The 20,232-nt window shown below is 42.4% G+C and overlaps 1 protein-coding gene across 4 annotated transcripts in view; it reads right to left on the reverse strand.

Moving 5' to 3' along the window:
* Positions 1–270: 270 nt before the first annotated feature.
* The window catches only part of nav1a (neuron navigator 1a), a 75,293-nt gene continuing 55,331 nt past the window's right edge, over positions 271–20,232 (reverse strand). Inside the window, exons 7-31 of one of the 4 annotated variants that reach the window (XM_069141637.1) lie at positions 18,565–18,868; positions 14,276–15,092; positions 13,665–14,186; positions 12,829–12,870; positions 12,334–12,482; positions 12,047–12,229; positions 11,854–11,906; positions 11,604–11,627; positions 11,324–11,401; positions 9,728–9,811; positions 8,282–8,390; positions 8,075–8,196; positions 6,973–7,157; positions 6,708–6,870; positions 6,397–6,595; positions 6,222–6,310; positions 6,019–6,117; positions 5,718–5,889; positions 4,809–5,074; positions 4,535–4,686; positions 4,367–4,438; positions 4,047–4,252; positions 3,821–3,939; positions 3,532–3,720; positions 271–2,849 (exon numbers count right to left, since the gene is read on the reverse strand). In XM_069141637.1, the coding sequence (XP_068997738.1) occupies positions 2,754–2,849; positions 3,532–3,720; positions 3,821–3,939; positions 4,047–4,252; positions 4,367–4,438; positions 4,535–4,686; positions 4,809–5,074; positions 5,718–5,889; positions 6,019–6,117; positions 6,222–6,310; positions 6,397–6,595; positions 6,708–6,870; positions 6,973–7,157; positions 8,075–8,196; positions 8,282–8,390; positions 9,728–9,811; positions 11,324–11,401; positions 11,604–11,627; positions 11,854–11,906; positions 12,047–12,229; positions 12,334–12,482; positions 12,829–12,870; positions 13,665–14,186; positions 14,276–15,092; positions 18,565–18,868 (4,494 nt within the window). In that variant the 3' untranslated portion in view covers positions 271–2,753. Of the gene's footprint in view, positions 2,850–3,531; positions 3,721–3,820; positions 3,940–4,046; positions 4,253–4,366; positions 4,439–4,534; positions 4,687–4,808; positions 5,075–5,717; positions 5,890–6,018; positions 6,118–6,221; positions 6,311–6,396; positions 6,596–6,707; positions 6,871–6,972; positions 7,158–8,074; positions 8,197–8,281; positions 8,391–9,727; positions 9,812–11,323; positions 11,402–11,603; positions 11,628–11,826; positions 11,907–12,046; positions 12,230–12,333; positions 12,483–12,828; positions 12,871–13,664; positions 14,187–14,275; positions 15,093–18,564; positions 18,869–20,232 lie in introns of all 4 variants that reach the window. The other 3 variants (XM_069141635.1, XM_069141638.1, XM_069141636.1) reach the window with 3 other exon arrangements.

A 20,232-nucleotide genomic window follows, 5' to 3' on the forward strand; every position in this document is an offset into this window, starting at 1 on the left:
CAGGCAGCTCCACCCATTCCCTGACTGTTATACCCGCCTACCCACTTCAGTCACATCCTCATCTCTGTGAGGAGTCAAGACATGTAAGCTTGTTTAAACGCCAATAACACAATTCTCAACAAAGAAACCTGCAGTTAAGAATACCAAAAAAAACAAAAACAAAGAGCACCACAAGACACATCAAATGATCATACAATCAAATCAATGATTAAAGATAAGCATTAGAGCCCTCCTATGGATAACATATAAACACACAACCAAGGCAGGTAGTGATGTGAAGAATGGCATGACTTTATTGTGTCCATTGCTCAATGTTAGACATATGGGATTTGGGATGGTTATCGAGGCATGCCATACAACCATTATTAAGCCCCCTTTTCAGCCAAGCGCTCCTTCCTGCAGGAGGAAGACAATAAAACCACAGAGGACGCTCATTTTTCTGCATACAGGGGCCAAAGCTTTCTCTTAGATCTCTTTAGTTTTAGTGATTGTTGTCGCAGATGCAGTGACTATTTACAGTGTTTACAAGTGATGTCATGTACAAAAGAAACCTTTACAAATATTTGCATAAGAAAAAAACAAGTGTCTTCTCTTAAAAACAATGTGAAGAGGAAGATATCCAGTTATTAAAAAATCCCTCCCATGATAAGGTTTAAGCGTGGTAGGTCCAATGAAAGAAAACTTTGGGAACACATCAGGAATACATGCATGGACATCTCCAGGCTGATATCGGCTCATAAGCTGCTTCCAACTCTCAGGCAACTCCTCAATGATGTCTTTAAGTTTTAACACAAGCAGCCCAGTCATGATAGACATTCTCATTCACTGACACGCGCATCATCTTTACTAACAGCTTACCACGATGACTACCCGCCAAAGGTCCAAATCGATAACCCACTCTGCACCCACATTTGGGCATCAAGGTGACAACATTAAAGTGACATCAAAGTAGGTCAGAGGAAGTAGTCGTGCTTCCTCCATGTCGAGGCCTCTGTGTGGTAGATCAAAGCAGCTCAAAAAGCAGCTTTAGGCCAAATTGTGTTTCAGGCACAGATAGACTCAGGCATCGTGTCTCTACTTTACACCAGCACCATCATTGGAAAGTAGAGGAACATCTGGACAGAATATGGCAGTCTGAGGTACTTCAGGGTTGAGGGGCACAGAGCTGAGAGTTTTCAGAGTGTCTCTACTACCTACCTCTTACATAACTTTTTATACTTTCTTCCCTATTCGCAATAACAGTCAAGATGTGAACAATAAATACTGTCATATCCTACTTTCTAACATATTTTATGTGCAAACCGATGAAGGGAGAAAAAGGGAGGAAGCCACTTAAAAAATCTGCTTCAATCATTCTTAACTTAAAGCAAATGTGTAAGAAGAAAACTGATCTGCAATTAGAAAAAGAGGAATGTTATCAAAGATATAAAGAGCAAATGCAACGAGGAAGGAAAATGTTTCTTGTACATAGTGTTCTCTACTTTCCCTTCTGAGATGATGAATGAAAAATGATCGAGAACAGTTACGACCGAAGCACGACTTGCTGTCGGCGCCTCTCGGATTGAATGGCAGGCAGGTATACATAGGTGATAGTGACTGTGTACAGGTGATCGTTGAAGATGACTCAGTACAAAATCCTACAAAATCAAGACTTTGAAAGCTGCATCCTCAGCTATTACAAGAGAAGTTTGTGTCTTGAAAACTGATATCCAAATACAGAATATACGCAAGCAGAGCCAGAAATTGTAGGCTGTTTTGGCAGACAAGATAAACAAGCAGTTGTTTTTTTCTCCTCAGTGTGTCTACAGTCCAATATGTTGGGTTATGATATCAGTGTGATACCGAGTCCACTGATGATAACATTTTCTTTACAGACTTGCCCTAAAACTGACTCATTACTCATCTCTTTGCTCACCCATCTCTTACGGTTCTGAAATTTGATCCATGATAAAAGATAAAAATGGCTGAACTGAAAAGAGAAAAACTTTCAAGGCGGATTTTTTGTGTGTGTGTGAGTGTATTCTACTGAGCACCTTTGATAAGACACATAAGCACACCAGGAGAGCACTGAGGCAGCAATCAGTAGACGCTGCCATCTACAGGATTTACTGATAAACTGCATGGTTTGGCCAAACTGATCGTCCCCTCATTTGATACGCTGTCACTGACAGCCTCCAGAAATCCAATTAGACAAGTAGAAAATAAAGTGCATTTTGACTGATGTCGAGTGATGGTCCTACTTCTGGGGACTTTTTTTACATGAGGTTATTTTTTGTCTTCTCTCTTTAAATTAAGTATGTGCCTTCAAAGAAAACAGTTAAGCACCAATAGTTGTAATGAAATTTGTGGAAGTCCAAAAAAAGAAAGGGAACAAATGGGTCTTGATCAACAGGATTATAGGTAATATTTTGCATCATACTATTCTGGTCACCATGCACTTGCAGATTCAACAACAACCCCTTTTGGGACAAACTGTGGGCAGACAGAAGGACAAGTCTTTGTCTTTCCCTGACATGATCAGCACAGCCTCCTGTGAAAGCACTTCAATCGTCTTTCCAATGTCCTGATAGCAGGGCCCAGCAAACCCTTTGTCCATATTCACTCTCTCTGTAGATCCTTTACATTTAGCTTTGTAACTGCTCACTGAGCACACAATTAAGTTCATTATGGAGTCTTTAAATTCTCATTCGGGAGTGCACTCGTGTCGGTCGTAATATAGAGTCCAAGGATCCTCAGTTTTATTGACAGTCAACTCAGAGTGTAGCCTGCAGAGTGGGATCCAGACTGCCCTCCCGCTCTGGAGACTCTATGTAGTTGGCAGACTCTTGGAGTTTCAGCAGCATGGCCATCTGAGTGGCGGGAGGAGACAGAAAAGCAGAGAGTCAAATTGCAGATTGACAGACATGTTTGGTTTGCCAGAGTTAGAGTGTGGGTTGCATTTATTGACCTCATCTTCAAATATTTCCTCCGTGTGCACATCAGGCATTAAACTGGCAGCTAACGGTTATTATTCAGCATTCAGCTACATGTTGAACTATCCTTGGGCCTTCGGTGCATATGTGTGTGTAAAGATGTGTATAAATGGGGAAATGAGAGGCAAAAAAAAAAAAAAAATGCGGAAATGTTATGTAAAGATATGTCATCAGCCTCACTCTTCATTTTCTTAATGCCTTTACTTGTGCAAATTGAACATTTCCTCTTTTCACTTAAAGCACTAAAATGAGGAAACAGGTATGAAGAAGTTAACACAACACACATTTTTACATATATCAACAGCTGGCTTTTAAAATAGTTTTTTTTATTGTGAGCAGTTAGATGAAAAATGTCAGCTTTCAACTCTTTGGCATGGTACTACAACCTGTTGTGTTTTGTTGAAGTACTGATTGATTCAATTATTTAAATATTGTGAGTTTGTTTAAACATAGATGAACCACTTGTTGCCACTCTTTTGTTGCCACAGGTAACCGCAGGTGTTAGCAAATCTACCTGTACTGAAACTCACCGTCCCGTCTCGGCAAAATATTCACTCACCAGTGGGTCTGACTCCAGTGTGCTGGGTGGAGGTGTATCTTTGGGGGGCTTCTTCTCCTCACTGGGTGGACCTATGCTGGGAGGAGGTAGGTGGAAGAGCCTGGACTGGTCCTGCTGTGCATTGGGCCATGGGAGGGTGCCTCTCACCCACTCCACTGGATCCTCCCACACTGCCTTATGCCCGTGCACCTGAGAGAACAGACACAAGTCCATTGTAAAACAGTACTATTATAATGATCTTCTTCTTTATACCGCTAATGTTAGACTTTAAAGATATCTGTGTGTTCACCTTGATGCCGTCTTTGGCTCCTTCCTGCAGATATGGTATAATAGAGTGGTTCCACAGGTCAATGAACCACTGCCTGAACTCTGCCACCGACACCGGGCATGACAGGAAGAAGCAGGGACCTGGCGGGAGGCAACACTTCCTGTTAACAGGTCTCTTGATCATAATGACCACTTTGAGTCAGCCGTTTTATTTTCTGACAAGAGATCCTGTGTCCACTGTATCTCACCTATGAGGAAGTCTGAAGTGCTGTGTTTCTCCAGGAAAGTGTGCAGGTGGTACCAGAGCTGAGGGATCCAGTCGAGAACACGGAGGAGAGCCTGGTGGCGCGCTGAGTCCTGCTCCTCCTCCTGGTAGGCTTCAAAAGCTTTACGATGCAGGTACCGCAGCAGGAACCCGTTTGCCGGTTCCACGTTGTTGGAGAACATCACCATCCTGTTCCGCAGGCCAGAAATGTTTCATTTTACTCTATATGAGAGCTGTATTTTATGTTTTATAGTGCAAGAATTAAGAGGAAGTGTTGTAAACTTTCCCTGACTCTGTGCTCACCTGAAGCTGAGGTGCAGCCCGTGGGTAGATGTCATCTTCACAGGCTGATTGGTTGTTCCAATAACATAAGGACTGAAACATCAACAGAGGAAATTATGTTTAACTTTTGTGAAACGAGTCTTATTTGAACTCTTCCGTGAGTTACAGTAACTGTTTGAAGTGACTCACCATTTGTGATACTTGCAGGTGAGTGCTCCGTTAACAAGCTCAGTGATGGCGGCTGTGTCACTGATGTCATCTATGATAACAACCAGCGGCAGTTCTCCCCCGCTCTCTCTGTCAATCTGATTCGCTAGATCTGACAGATACAACTGCAACTCCTGTAAAAGCAATGAAATGTGAATATATGCTTCTGTGTGTGTGACCGCATATTCATATTAGCCTGTGAAAGACACTATTTGAGGAGATAATTGGCCGAAAAAAGTCCCGAGTCATGTTTTACCTTCTGCGACTGACGGTGCATGTTGAAGGTGACAGCAGCGCTGCGAACCAGGAGACAGGGCTCGTGGACGGCCTCGGATGAGTCAGTCCGGCTGCGCTGCAGGAGGTAGTGGGCCAGACGCTGAGCTAGGTAAGTCTTTCCTGTCCCGCTGGGCCCAGACAGAATGAGACGCCTGTGCTTCATCAGCAGGCTGATGTAATGCAGCAGCATGGGCTTAGGAATCATAGTCTCAAACACCAGTGAGTCAACACATTTCTCTCTGAGACCTGGAGAGACACGGGCGAGAGAGAGAGGGGAGCAAACGGTTTATAAAGCATTTGCTACAGAACACTTCTATCTAAAAAAAACATACATACACCTTAAATAATGTTCTCCTTACTCCAACACATATCATAATTCTTAAATGTTGATTTCTTTCCATCTAGGCAACAATTTGCTTATACTGTATTAATATCATTTTTTATCTAAAATAAATGTCTAGCTTAACTTGAGCGCCAGAAAATAATCAAAATTAACTTTATTACATTTTTTTCAAAGTCCCATTATCATCTTGTGGCATTTAATTAGTACTCTGACATCAAAGACTAAACTTTTTCATTTAAAAAATACCAAAATAAAAGGTGATAGTTTCACATTTTGCGTTTGATTTTCTGACTATGGACTTTTTTGTGTGCTGATTTTAAAAACTTGGATATCAGAGAATCATTTACACAACAAGAACAATAGCCCGTTTTGGTAAAACTATTATCCTAAGTCTACAGAAATAAAAGAAAGTTCCAAATCTGAAACTTTTACAAATGTTTGCCAGTAATTGTCAAATATAAACAGCTTAAAGTAAAATGATATTGGTTTCCAAAAGACTAGAAAACTAAGCAACAACCACGGGATGCATTTGTCACATCTGCTGACCTTTTAAGGTGACAAAGATTCGAGCGGGACTGTTGCCGAGACATCGATAAGGTAAGGCTTGAGGTTTGTCCCCTCCAATCACCCTCTGCCCTCCCTGGGTCAGCTGATACATGTGCAGGGAATCACAGGTCAGACCCAGGCTGGCTGTTGGGTCCACTTGATTTAAGTAGTCCTAAACAACAGAAAGAAAAAAAAACAACACACAATCAAGATGTAAAAAGATTGAGTGATCAAAAAGCAGCCAGGCCATCTGTTGAACCACTAATGTCCATATAGTTAAAGAAGACAAGATTAGACTTACTTTGAAGATCTTAGCTACTAGGGAGTCGAGAGAGGCCCAGTCAGTCCTGGCGCTGACCAGCACTGAGCCCAGGTAGTTCTCCTGCTGCTGTTTACTGTCCTACAGAGTTAGAGAGGAGAAAGAGTGCAAAGTTTCCAGGTTGTTCGATTCAAAGCTGTTGACGTTATTGGATTTTGAAACTATTAAAGGTGTTCTGTGTTTACCTCTGCATGATCTCCGATACGGACCAGTACTCGTGCACACACGTCTTCCCGCTGAGAAGACGCACTCAGCGTGTCACCTGGAGACACTTCTGAAAGAGAGGAGGAATCAAAGAATACATGCGGACTGCACATCTGAATGAGATAGATATTATTAAAAGTTCTGTTTGTATCTTACCGGGATCTTTACAATCATTTAGACTGAGGCTGAAGGACTTGGTGAGGGACATACTCATTGGCTGCCTCAGTGAGGGCCCGAGGAGGGAGGCCAGGCCCGAAGGCTGGGAGGTGGAGGATGTGGGACCACAGCCAGGGAGATTGAGCTGACTGCCTGTTTTCAAATGGTCATTTTCCACCTTCAGGTTTTCCACCGTTGACTAGAACACAGGGCAGATACATTTTTTAAATTCAAGCATATTAACACAGTGCTGCAATATCCCACATTCATGGACATTTGCTACAGAACATACACATACAGGAAAAACCAACCTGCATGTTGTTCATGGTTTCTCTGAGTTGCTCCAGCTGATGTGCAGAGTTTAAGGCCTCTAGTCGGATGTCGGTAAGTTCCCTCTCTTTATCCCAGAGCTCTGTGCGTAACTCTGACACTGCCGTTTCCTCATTATCTCCCTCTTCTGTAGTTTCCATGATCCTGGAGGGGCCAAGAGACTCTCATCAGAGGCAGAAGCCCACAAAAACTAACCGGCTACCTAACTATTAAGCAAAGAGGCGGAGAAGGCGTTCATGTACTTACACAGAAGAGGTGTCCGACGCCGAGGCTTTGAAGGAAGAAGGCTGGTTCTCTGCTCCTTCTCCCATTTCATGAAGCATCTTTGGGGAGTTGGGAGCTGAGGAGTCGGGGGTGGCGATTTCCTCAATGTCTGAGTAGGTTTTGGTGCCTTTCTTAATGCTGAATGCCTTGTTGAAGGAGCTCCTCAGCTACACAGAAACAAAAGAGCAGACAGATAAACTGAGAGACAGCCGGACAGGTAAACCACTATTGAATGGATTACTGCAGTTATAACTGGGAAGGGAAAAAGAAATGTTAGAATTGTTATTTTATCCCATGCTAAACATTAAAGGAATAGTCTGTCACTTTTAAATTTCTAGATTTGTATGAAATAAATATACAAGATATACCATGTTAATTTGTGAGCTAAAAGGGTGCTGGTGGGTGTGTTTTGTTTCATTTGGACAGACCCAGGATAGCTGTTTCCTCCAGTTTTGAGTCTTTGCGGTAAGCTGTTAGCCACATATTTAACAGACAAACATCTGAGTGGTATTACTTTTGTTGTCCAGAAAAGAATACGATTATTTCCCCAAATAATGAAATATTCCTTTAAGTTATCATTTTCTACAACTTGGTTAAAGCTACAGTCAGTGGGAGTAGACTTAGTACCCAGCTGCTGTAATATAGCATGGCGTAAATCATAATAAAAAAAACTAAAAACAACATTAAATAAATTTGATGGTTAAGCTGAGAATTTCATTTTTAATGGAGCATCATTTCTGCTGCTTGCCTCGCTATCTGAATTAAAGAAATCTATTCAAGTTGAAAATTCACAAAATATTGAGTAGCGTAGGAGGTCAATCAGCAGAGATGGAGAGTACTTAAGGACTGCGTTGCTGTTCTAGGTGATCTATCACGCTGTTTAACAGAAAATTATAAAAGCTTTATAGTGACTGCACTCACCTCAAAGACCTGAAACAGCAAAATAACACAACACAAAGGAAGGAAAGACCGGTCATACTTTATCCATGCTGCTTTGTCATTTTCATGAAGGAGAGTGAACAGACAAACACCAGGCTGTGAGGAGACACCCGTGTCTCGCCGACAAGAGTCCATTCATTCTTACCCAGCTCTTTTTCTTCTTCTTTTTGGCATCTTGGTCCTTCAAGCTGCCGACACTCGACATGCTGGTCAGGCTGTTCAGGCTGGAGATGCTCTCACACGAGTTCTGACGTCGAATGCGCTGGTCTGGAGAACAAAACAAAAACCCATCAAAACCCTGGCAGGTGTGTCGAGAAAGAGAGAAAAGCAAACAGCTGGGTAATCTATAGACCTTTCATGTTATCTGGGTTGTTTAAGGCTCCTTGTATCTCAGCCTGGGCTTCTTCATTTCTGGTTTTCAGAGACTCAATAGTCTCTCGCAGATCCATCAGCTCTGAGTCCTGCAGAAACATTTAACAAATGTCAGACACTTGAGCTGGGGTGAATCAGTTTGTATCTGCAGGCAAAATTAATTTCAGTCCACTTACACTTCTTTGCAGAAGGACAACGGTTTAAACTTTTGTTTCCATTTTATTGCATTATTCAGTTAATTAGGTCTTTATGCGGAAAATGCTTCTGGTAAGAGACCAACATGGGAAGAAAATGCAGACTGATTATTCCCCAAAGTAAACAATAGTCCATCACCGTTTTGCTGATGCTCTAAATTTATGTACATCAATGTGACCTCATTCATACTCATCTCAGCGCTATTGTCTCCTTTTGTGCTTGTTCATTTTCAAAAATGTTCTTTCTTTTTCATCTCTACATTCTCGTAACACATTTTGTAAATCATTCTGACATTACAGTCTTGCACCACAGCAAAGTAACATTTTACAACACATTGTACGTGTATAGTAAATGTACTATACGCAACAAACAAGATTTTGATTTGTAAATAATGAATGAATAAGACTACATGATTTGTGAATTTTTTTTAAATCACCAACTTATTTACCACCAACTTACTTTTTCAATATATAGAATAAAAGTGGATACACTCATGTATTTTTTTCAGAGAGGTGCTAATATTGTTTGTTGTTTCAGTGAAGCTCTATAACTCAAACCAACAGTATGGTCCTTATCCACCTGGCGGGCTTGATCCTCTCACAATGTGAACAGTTCAAAAGGACAAAGAGTCCAGAACAACAGAGCCTCTCTGTGCTGCGTAGTGTCTGCTAAAGTCGATCCCACTCCTCTCTAAATGGAGCCGCCCGGCCCATCTCCTCAAGGTTAAAGAGTGAGTGCTCCAGGCTGAGCTGCACAGGTCAGTGCGCTGGCACAAACAACAAAGACTTTTTCTGGAGCGGTCTAGACGTGGGCTTTCAGTGGGAGCAGCAAGGCATGAAGCACTGAGAAAGACTCCTCACTTTTACACACACTGAACACCGCCTCAGGCGCGGATCGGTTCATTCACACCAAAACATATACAAAGGCAGAAGAATGCAGGAATGTGATGTTTGCTGTGAATGCACGTGCAAACTGTTTGAATCAAGGTCAGCCTTAAGAGTTTTTTTTTTATTTTTTTTTATTGATCCTCACTCCTGCTCTCACGCCATCTCACCACGTGGGGCTGCAGCCTGGGCCTCTAACCTACATTGAGCTTCCACCGCAGGGCTGTGATCAAAGTCACCTCACTGCACGTTACCTCTTAGCTCACTGCTCTTAAGACATGCGTAATGGTGGAATGCAGCTGGAATTCAGGTTTGCATGTGCTTTTAAAGTGCGGAGGTGATGGTACCTTCTGTTCATGACTAAATGATAGACTCTGCAGCCGAGTTGTCATCAGTGCCAAACTTTGCTCGAAGGCGGCCACCAGATTTGCCTGTTCAGAAAAGAAGAAAAACAAAAGCAAAAATGTATTCTTCCAGTTTCTAATATTAAAGTAGCTCTCTCTAACAAAAAAATATAAATACACTGAAATTAATTTCTATTAGTGACTCAACAGAGCATCATTTAGGAGATAGAGTATAGGGAGGTCAATGAAACTACAAATTGACATCTGTGAAGGGACAGATTGAATCACTTTTCTCTGCTGAAAAAAAAGCTGAATAAAACACAAAAGCTGAGCAGGATGTCTCCTGTGTAAAATTACCCTCCTCTGTAATCTCTCTCTCTCTCTCTCTCTCTCTCTCTCTCTCTCTCTCTCTCTCTCTCTCTCACACACACACCCACCCACACCCCTTTCAACCCAGAAGAGAAAATGACTTTCTATTCTCCTTTACAGAATGTATTAATACAGTAAAATAATGGATTCAGCCGAGTCATTAATCCAGCACATAATCAGGTTGTGTTTAGTGCATCTGTTTTTCTCTCACATAATAAGGTCAAACAGTGTGAAAATAAAATATCAGGGGAAGAAACGCACACATGAACACTTACTGCAGGATCTGGACAAATGAAAATGCTGACGTTGTGGTCATATAGAAACGACCTCATAGAGGGGAGAGAAAGGGCGAGGCATCTGGGTGTGTGCGTGGTGAAGCTAAGTGGCTTGTGGGGGGAGGGGGGGTTCAGGAGGAGGTTAGCAATATTCAAACCCAGCATGGATAATAAATGTGCTGTGAGTGCACAAAAATGATCCATGACTGACATACCACAGCTTGAAATTTAAATCTCTTTATGTTTCTTTAATATTTCATGAGGTGTAAACTCCTTGCCTTGTGTGAGAAGTAGTAAGTTTGTGAAGGAGAAAAGTGATAAGATTGGATGAATGGATGTATGGTAACTGTTACAGGCAGCCTCATCTATCATCCTGTGTTCACCTAAAAAAAAAATTTTAATAGCAAAAAGAAAATGATGAAACACTGAAAAAAGGACAAAGTTAAAGGTCTTCGTTGACTGCTATTGCATGTTTAACACTGCTGGGGCTTCTTTGAGTATCGGTTACTCTAGCCTCAAGGCAGTTGTCATTGAGGCGGACAGTACATCAAGATGAGTGACAAGTATTGGGGTGGAAAATTAGAGGGAGGGACGACTTCTCATTTTTCAGCTGCCTTGAGGCGAAAGGCTGCATATTGTAGTTTAATGATGGTGTTAAAATGTCATTCAAGGAGGTTAGTAGAGGGGATACAGAACCTCATACAAGCAAAGTCCCTCGCCGTTTTTGTTTTAGTTGCCCAGTGGAGGCAAATTAAGTTATTTATTTCATTTATTTTCATTGCTATGAACATTTGTGTGATACATTTTAAGTAATTCCTTTCAGATTTATATTAATCTTATCTCATATATTTAGGAAATCCAAAGAAAACTACAAAGAAAAAGAATTGTTTAAGAAGCTTCATGCAAAAGTGCACGTGCCATGTTCATTAATGTTTAGGAAGGTAGCAGTACATACGTTTGCCGTCAGCTGTGTGGTCAGGTTAGACACCTTCTCCTGGGACGATTCCAGCTCTCTCCTCAGCTTGCGGACTTGCTGTGAGGAAAAACAGTAATGCTGCATTATAAAATAGCCAAGGTCAAAGCTGACACAAGTACACAAGTGGCCGGAGGGGATGGTGCTCATGAAATGTAATCGCAGACTTGTTTTCCCACAGGCCACAGGGATGAGAGTGATGGATGAAAAGAAAGAAACAGGTGAGGCATAGAGGGAGAAAAGGCAGCAAGGGAACACTTACCTCTCCCTGAATCCTTTCCTCAGCCTTGGCAAGACAGGGGAATAAAAGTCAAGATGTTAGATAAGACACAGAGAAGAGAGGAGAGGAGAGGAGAGGAGGCTAATAAGGCAGTGGGCATAGTTTTAAGTGTGTGCTGTTCAGAGTGTGAAACAAGAGGAAAGCATCACTGCATCCATCCATACATAGAAACACAGACACACCCCGCATACTGAGCTGTAGCTACCTGAGTCTGCATGCCGCCAACACTCACCGAAGAGTAGCTTGACGAGGCGTTGGATGCCAGGGAGAGCACAGACCCGTGAACTGGAGAGTGAACAGGAGGAGCAACAAAAAAAAACAAAAAAAAACCAATAAGAAGCTGATTTAGAAACAAAAATGGAGTCAAACAGCAGAACGGGACAGAACTTTACACAACCGATATCCAAACAATCCACTGGACTCACCTTCGTCATTGGGCTCCCTGTCCCTGAAGGATCCGGAGCGAACCATCCCCATGCTGCGGGGACGTTCAGCTAGCGACAGTGTGCTGCCCAGCGGTGATGCCCCGTACACCTCCATAGAGGCATCGTGTGTGGGGATGCTGTTGGATCGAGTCATTCGCGGAGGTCCACCAACAGGGCTGGGTACTATTGAGAGCACAGAGGTCATAAAAAAAAGGAGTTACAAAGTATCTATAACCTACATTGAACAATCGCCTACTGAGTATTGTGTATGAAGCGTTTCTACACACCCATACTGGTCTTTGAGGTGCGGGGCAGGGAGGTCGGTGAGGACAGCAGTGGAAGAGTGAGTGAGTCGGTCACACTGAGGATATTATGAGAGTGCCTCCTCTCTCCTTTCTCTTTCCCTTCCTCCTCAACCTGGAAGGCTCCATTGAAGCTAAAGAGACAGTGGATAAAGTCAGTGTCACAACTGGTAAAAGACAGTGGGGTCACCTTGAACATCTCTGGTACCGACATCGTTTGATGAATGAAAAAATGCGCAAAGGTAGGACACAATGAGGTATAATTTGAATGAGATTATAGCTGGGTTTTTGGAATATGAGTGATAGGAATGATGTACCATAGTCCTGTTGGCAGAAACAACACACTGTCATTAGCAGAGGAGCTTCCCAATGAGATCTCTGTATGTGCTGAAGTGGCATCAAACTATCAGTGCCTGACAGTCAATGTATTGAATAAGAGTGCGAGTTTAAGTGTGTGGCTGTACGTGTGTGCCCACTTACCTCAAACCTTTCTTTGGCAGTGTGTTTCTGTCTCTCTGAGAACTGTGGAGATTAAACAGTCATTATTTAACCGCTGGTGCAGGGAGTTATTAAACTCTCAAGAGCAGGCAGGAGGCACAAAGAAGCACAGTAAGACTGGCAGACAGCTGGTGTCAGCCAGTGATTATGACTTCAATCAGTGGGACCAGTACAACACTGATAACAGGCCCATAGTAATAATAGCCCAGCAATTATTCTGTGTGTGTGTGTGTGTGTGTGTGTGTGTGTGTGTGGTTGTCTTTACTAGTTGTAATACCATTTTAGCCTGCTAATCAAAATGCAACAAATGTAACAGCAACTAGTTCTGTTTCTATAATTTCTGCAATATTTCTCATCTCATTCAGTATGTTTTGTAGCAGGTTTTTCTGACTAAATCACCAAATAAATTTCAGTAAAAGCTAATATAGTCCTATCTAGAATTCTTTTTTATTTTTTATTTAATAGATTTTTTTTATATATAGTTTTCCGCTCTTTGCAGGTGTAAATTATTTTTGTTGCTTTTTATAAATGCCACAGCTCCACACTTTGATCAGTATAAGCAGTATTTTGTCATCAAATGCCAACCAAATCACCTTTCCAACTGGCAGCTCAATAAGAGGAGGAAAATGTGTGACTTTAGTATGCAACAAACTGAATAAAATATCAAAGCCTTCCCTGAGCGGTCTGATGTTGGTGTAGTTCCTCAGCTGACCAGAAGGTGGAGCTACATGGCTGCTTTGTATCTATGGTATACCTGTGATATTTAAATGACAGTATGTGCACAGCTAAAGATCATATTTCAACAGAATTGAACTGACCTGTCTGTGAGCATCAGTGAGACTTTACTTCCAGAGCTCCAGCTGGAGGGAGGGCCCCTGTCCTCCCGTCTATCTTTGTCTCGGGACTCTATGGTGGTGTAGCCTCTCACCAAATTCTCCCTCCCCCTATCCTTCTTTCTCTCCTGGGGCTCCGGGGCCAGACTCATCTGGAGCGGCAGAGACTCCATGCTGCGATGCAGCCCAGTCATACGAGGGTAGATATGGGAAGAGGTGTTTCCTTCCCTCCCTTCAACCCCAAGGGAAGTGACCTGCCTGGGTCCCAACCCGATGCCCGAACTGGAAAAGCAGACCGAAGAGTTCACATTGAGTAAGGGGGCGGGGCTGGGTGTCAGGCAAGGGCTAGTGGAGCCTCCTGCTAAACTACACAGGTCTTGGAGCTTAGAGTAGGGAGGAATCTTCGGAGGCAGGGCATCCTGAACCTCCACTTCCAGGCTGTTGGAGTTCAGCTTGTCAAGCTGGGCCATGGATGGAGGCTTTGCCAGGCTGCGCACCCCAGACAACCTACAGACACAGAAGGACAACTGTGAACCAAATGCATATTAATTCTTTATTTTGTATGTGAAAGTGTGTATGTGGAAATCACAGCATACCTGTGTGTGTTGGGTGAGGGCAGGTCCATGCCTTTGCCAGTGCTGGGAGGTCTCAGCCCGTGAAGCTTCCCTCCGTTCTCTGAGGGGGTCTGAGCAGGACTGCCCTTCAGAGACCCTCCTCCATATTCAGAGTCAGACACTACAGCTTTAGCTTTGGCTCTCTCTTTCTCCTTCTCTCTGTCTGTTTGATTGACAGGACTGGGACTCTGGATCCCACGCCCCCCTAGCTTACTCAAACCTGTTCCAGAACTGAGCCCCGAGGCGGGCTCTTTGAGCCTCGAGCCCTGAGGCACTGTGGTGGAGGGTTTGACTAGCCCAGAGCCTGCGTCCATGGTAGTGCTCATTGGGCGAGCTGAGCTCGGCCGGGTTAGAGTTAGGGTGCTTGTCTTTGCTGGGCGAGGCAGAGAGCGGTACTGAAGAGAAGTCCTGGCATTTGGAGACAGAAACCCACTTTGGTCGTTGCTTGAAACATCGAGACTGGTCTTGCGCCCTCCACCACCAGCACCTGGCTTGACAGGAATACCCGATGTTTTAGGATTTTTTCCAACAGTTGCAGAACCGCTGGGTATGGAATTGCCAACTGTGCCGGGTGTATTGACATTGTTTGTGCCATTACTTGTCGCTGTGGTGGGCTTCTTGAAGCCAAAGTTTCCACCAGTTGAGGGCCTGACCAGGCCAGATGGAGGTTTCCGCTGCTCACCAGCTCCAGTTCCATTTCGATGGTCTTTACCAGCATCAGAAGAGGAGCGCTGAAGACCTGAAGTCTTCACTGCTAACCGGGACTTATCCAATGGCTTCCCATCTGATTTCGCTGTACCTAGAACCAAAAACAAATCTGATAAGCAGCTGGAACCGTATACAGCAGTATTTGACCAACATATTAGGACAAATTATCTTATCTGAACATCTACAAGGTCTGACTGCTGATAAAGACAAATCCCTATCTGACCAGACAGCTTGTAGATCAGTCATGGCCAGCTTTACCCTGACACACATTGTTATCATGCGGTTACTCTTCTTTTCCATCCTGATGAACTAAAATAGTTTTCTTTTTCCAGTAAGTTTTTCTAGCGTTCCAGTAAGTGCATTTCTGCATGTCACAGCTGTGGAAAAGTGATGTTCATGTTCATGAAGCGTGTCTGCGGGCACAAAACTGCACAAAACACTCAATACAACCGAATTTCTCCACTCGTGAAGGAAAAAGGGTGAAGGGAGAGATGACCTGGTGAAATGGGGGTTACTTTGTCCCCATCTGAGTATTTCCCTGTTGGCAAATTAATTGGACTTGGTTGGAAGTTATTATGAGAATAACAGTCTATTAGACACATGTGCACTGTATGCACCACCCACACAAGTCCACACTCTTAATTTGTATCTAATGGGAGTTGTTATGTGAGGTTTATATACAAGGCATTAACAGAGTCAAAGAACTGCTGTTGAATAAGACCCACCGGCGTGCTGCCTGGGGACATCTGGAGTCACTTAAGAGTATTTATAAACCCGCAAAAGACACATTCACACACATCGGGGCAGACTTACTGTATATACCACACACACTCACAGTTCTCAGTAATCAGATCTTATAGGAATGTGACACTGACAACACATCACACTTGGAGTTCTTTTGTTAATGTGAAAATTGGGTTTACATGTCAAGTCATAAACTCAATCTATTGTGTAACCGCAGCATTGCCCATTCCAAGAACATAAAAGCTGAAGAAACACAGTGACAGGACCAACGCGTATGTATTAGTTTTGACACAAATGAAGCCTGATTCACTGACACCGGCTGTGAAGACAGTGAAGCTCACAGCTTGACACATGGTAACGTGCGTACAAGGGACCATGAATCACGACGTGTCTTGATACCAGAGGCCTGCATGTCTGAAGAGACGGTGATCTGGACGCGATGGTGAATATCACACAGGGTGTCAGACAGTTTAAACTAAATTTCCAATACTGTCATGTCTGGATCTTAAGGGAAAGCCTACCGAAAGCCACTGTGGTCGAGGGGGGAGCAGTGGAAAGAGGGCACCGTGGATCAAAGAAGTATCTATACTGTACACACACACGGAAACACACAGAATCCTATCCATCATTCACTTCAGCGTCCCACGGAGACAAACCACCACTGCAAGACTGCCGATACAGTCTCCCATCAGCCATCATCATTTGTCACGATATATATCTGTGGTTGTTAGGATACATTATCAATGTTTATTTGTGTGTACATGACGTGTTTGTAAACATCAGTTTGAGGAAGGAGGCTGAATGTATCTGCAGATGTATGAAACAGGGATATACTGTATGACCAGTCAGCAGCTGATGATAAACACTTCACTGTGTCCCAATTCTAAACGAAATACTAGTTTTAGCAGCTCTGCAGTGGATTAACACAAAATACTAATAAAGACCAGTAAACATAATCATTCCGCTTACCAAAACAGTTTTGTAGAAAACACTGAGCCATTACTGGGTCCTATTGTTTCACAATGTAATGCTCACTGTTAGAAAAAAACATTCCAAATTGTGGCTCCACCAACATCTCAGACAAGATTATAGTTTCTAATTGTTAAGATTAACTGTCTGTCACATCTCGTCAGTTTTATTTCTGTAGTCCAAATTTACAAATTTGTCTCCACAATATCGGCAACATACAATATCACAATAAACCCAGAGAGGATAGAGCAACAGAGAGACGCTTACTCTTCCAGGACTGAGCAGCACAAGAATAAGTGCTGTATCTACACGTTAGAGAGAAGTAGGAATATCAGATAAAAAAGAGTATATTCCATATGATTGTAAGTCAAATTTATGTATAACACATTTAAGAGATTGAGTTACAGTTTTAAAGTGTTTGGAAAAAAGACTGTAAGCGGTTTGTCTTCAATCATTTCCTGTTAGGACAGAACAAGGAAATCGGTACAGAAACAAATAGTTATATAATCATTCTGAGCATAGAAAAACTACTCTTCGCTCTTTTATATCTTTAAATTAATTTTGAAGTTACCGTCACAAAACTGTTGATTTTCACTGTTTTCTGATTAATTCTCCATCAGAGTTATTGTAAAAATAATTAATAGATTAAATAAAATAAAAAAAAACTGCTAGATGCAACTCTAAATAAAATTCCTTATACACTATCTGAAAAAAAATATATAATTGATATTATATAGAACATGCATGTATAATATGTTTTCCATATAGTATGGAACTATAATACTGTTCTTGTCTTCCCAACATACTACTGCTCCCTAAGAGATGTCCCTTTCTCTCTGTCTCCTACAATACTGCAAACATGCAGACACAACAAATAAGACCCACACAGATACAGAGCTTCCTGCCAAACCTCAGTGATGAAGTGAGCTCGAGCATGAGCAATAAAGTCCTCGAACTGTCTCAGAATTTATGCCCCTCTTGTGGCTAAACCCATGAGCTCCTCCACAGTGATGAGCGACTAATACTTTTTCCAATCTATTTTCACTTGACTTCTTCTGATTAATTACAGTCTCTAACTTGGTGGCAGACAGAGTGGCCAAGATAGCAGATTCATACTGCTGACATCAATAACAATAACAGCCTGGCGCACAGATCACAGGCTGGTTCAACACTCTTGTTTGGCATATCTGTCAATTCAACAGCTGGCAATGCAAACACAGGACAGTCCCACAGAACGAGGGCTGTTTACAAAGACACTGGCTATCAAGACTAACACACAACACCACAAATAATATCCTGTTGTTTTGGTTGTCTACGTGTGTGTAAGTGTGGGAGTGTGCTTACGCAAACAGCACACAGATGGTGTGTTTAAAAGGCAGCTGTACAATCCCCACCATTGTGCTCTTAATGTGTGAGTGTGTGTGTTACGTGTGATGGGTGACACTTCAAGGCTGGCACAGTCTCAATCGTGTCTGCACTCACACACACGCTAAAAGAAACACACACTGTCTATAAAGGCCTTTATTTCAGTGCTATAAATTCTCTCTGTTCAACACAAAAATAAAGCTTGGATAGGAAAAGGCTATAGGAAGAGAAAACACTGTTGGTCAGTGTGAGTGCGTGTGTTGTGCATGGTTGGCAGGCAGGAAGGGTGTGTGGGTGGTGATGGGCGTTTGATACATGGCACCACTTTCTAAAGGCCCAGAGGGTGGGCTGCAGCTGTGGATGAATGTGTGTGACAAAGACAGAGAGTGTGTCTGTGACTGTGTGGGTGTGAGACTGCCAGAGAGGAGGCAATATTAAAAGACAGCCTGAGAAAAGTGTCAGTTTTTAGTCGTTTCTCCACTCACCTGCCACTTTCAGGCCGCTCTGCGAGGTGTGTGTGATCGGGGATGTGACTCCAACAGGTGGGTTTCTTCCTTTCTTCAGCACATTTCCTTGACCCAGGGTTTGAGGTTTCTTCAGTTCCCCCTTTCCTCCTTCCAGCCCCTCCCCTTGCAGGCGCGTCTTTTTCCATTTATTGGCGGATTCAGACTTCAGGCTTCCTGTATCGTAGACACTGCTGCCTTGGCTCTTGCGGCTGGGTTTGTTATCATCAGAGTCCCAAGACAAACCGCTCTCCACCAGAGATCTCTTCTCTGCATCTGTGCGCATCTAGAGAAAGGCAGACAGACAGGCAGACAGACACATTGCTTACTGACACTGTCTCAAAGAATGTATAAAAGTGAGTACGTGTGTAATATGATCAACAGAACATCGGAAACTATTTGAATGTCTCTATTAAGCTGTTTGCTTTGTAGGCATACTTTTTCCTGACAAACTAATTCACCTGCATGTTTTAACGGTCTACAAGCCAATTTGAGAAGCACAAAACTGAGCACAAGTATCAGCAAATAAGCGCTGTTTACAAATATAAGCATAAGGGAGAAAAAACGCATTTCTCTGACAGTACATAAAGTATATGAGTTTAAATGGGAAGTAAGTTAAATTGAAGACATCTCACACAATCGAATTAAAGCTTTCTTACAAGATAACATTAAAAAGACTGGACATGGAAGGTCCTCATGGCTCAGGTGAAGTGTCGATTGAACTGACAAAGTGCCATGTTAATATCGCTATATTGCTTATATTTGCATGATAACTCAAGTTATGCATTCGAATATTTGGAAAATTCAGCACATCTGTGGGATCATTTCAAATGATGGAACATCGATTTGTGTGTTCTTTACTCAATTGAATCGTTTCTGTTGCATTTTTGTTGATCAGTGCTAAAGTCTGAGGCTTTACAGGTGAATTATAACAATATTGTAACAGTTTTTTTGTTTGTCGGTAGTCTGACAGAGGTGATGATTATACCTGCTGTTATGATTTCATCTGAAAATAATTTGCATTTATGGAATAACGAGAATTTTTGCTTTCTAAAGGTATCTCAAGGAGTTTTTAAAATCCATTTAAATCCAACTTGAGTCCAATTTTAGGCACTGTAATCATACATGTAATCATCCAGACTCCACCTAAATACCACATATTTTATTTACTCAATGATTCTAACTTCCTGGAAGGGTGTATAGTACTCTTACCTTGGGACCAGTTCAAAAAGGCATTTATGAAAAATACTTTGTGTATTGTAATTAGTACTTAATATTAATCATTGGTCACAGTCTTTAAAAAAAAAAAAAAAAAAAAAAAAGGGGCCATTTGATGAGACATGTACATTCAGACTCTGCCTCATCTTGATGCAATCTGAGCAGAAAAATATGTCCAATTCAGTCAACCCCAAAACCCGCTCATTGATGTCTCATCTTCCCTTCCCAGCCTGAATCCTAATGTATGTTCTGTTTCAACACTTCAAGAGAGAAGAGGACTGAGACGGCAGGGGGAGAATCTGCCCAACAAAAAAAAACCACATATGTACTCTACATACACACCACAAAATATTAAATCAAACCCAAAGAGTCACACGACCTTGACCTGCACAGAGAAAATAGAAACAGTCTATACATAACCCAATAAGGAAG

This window comes from Embiotoca jacksoni, unplaced genomic scaffold, assembly GCF_022577435.1.
Source record: "Embiotoca jacksoni isolate LCO1_2020_lvr unplaced genomic scaffold, fEmbJac1.0.p SCAF_9, whole genome shotgun sequence".
NCBI lineage: Eukaryota > Metazoa > Chordata > Actinopteri > Embiotocidae > Embiotoca > Embiotoca jacksoni.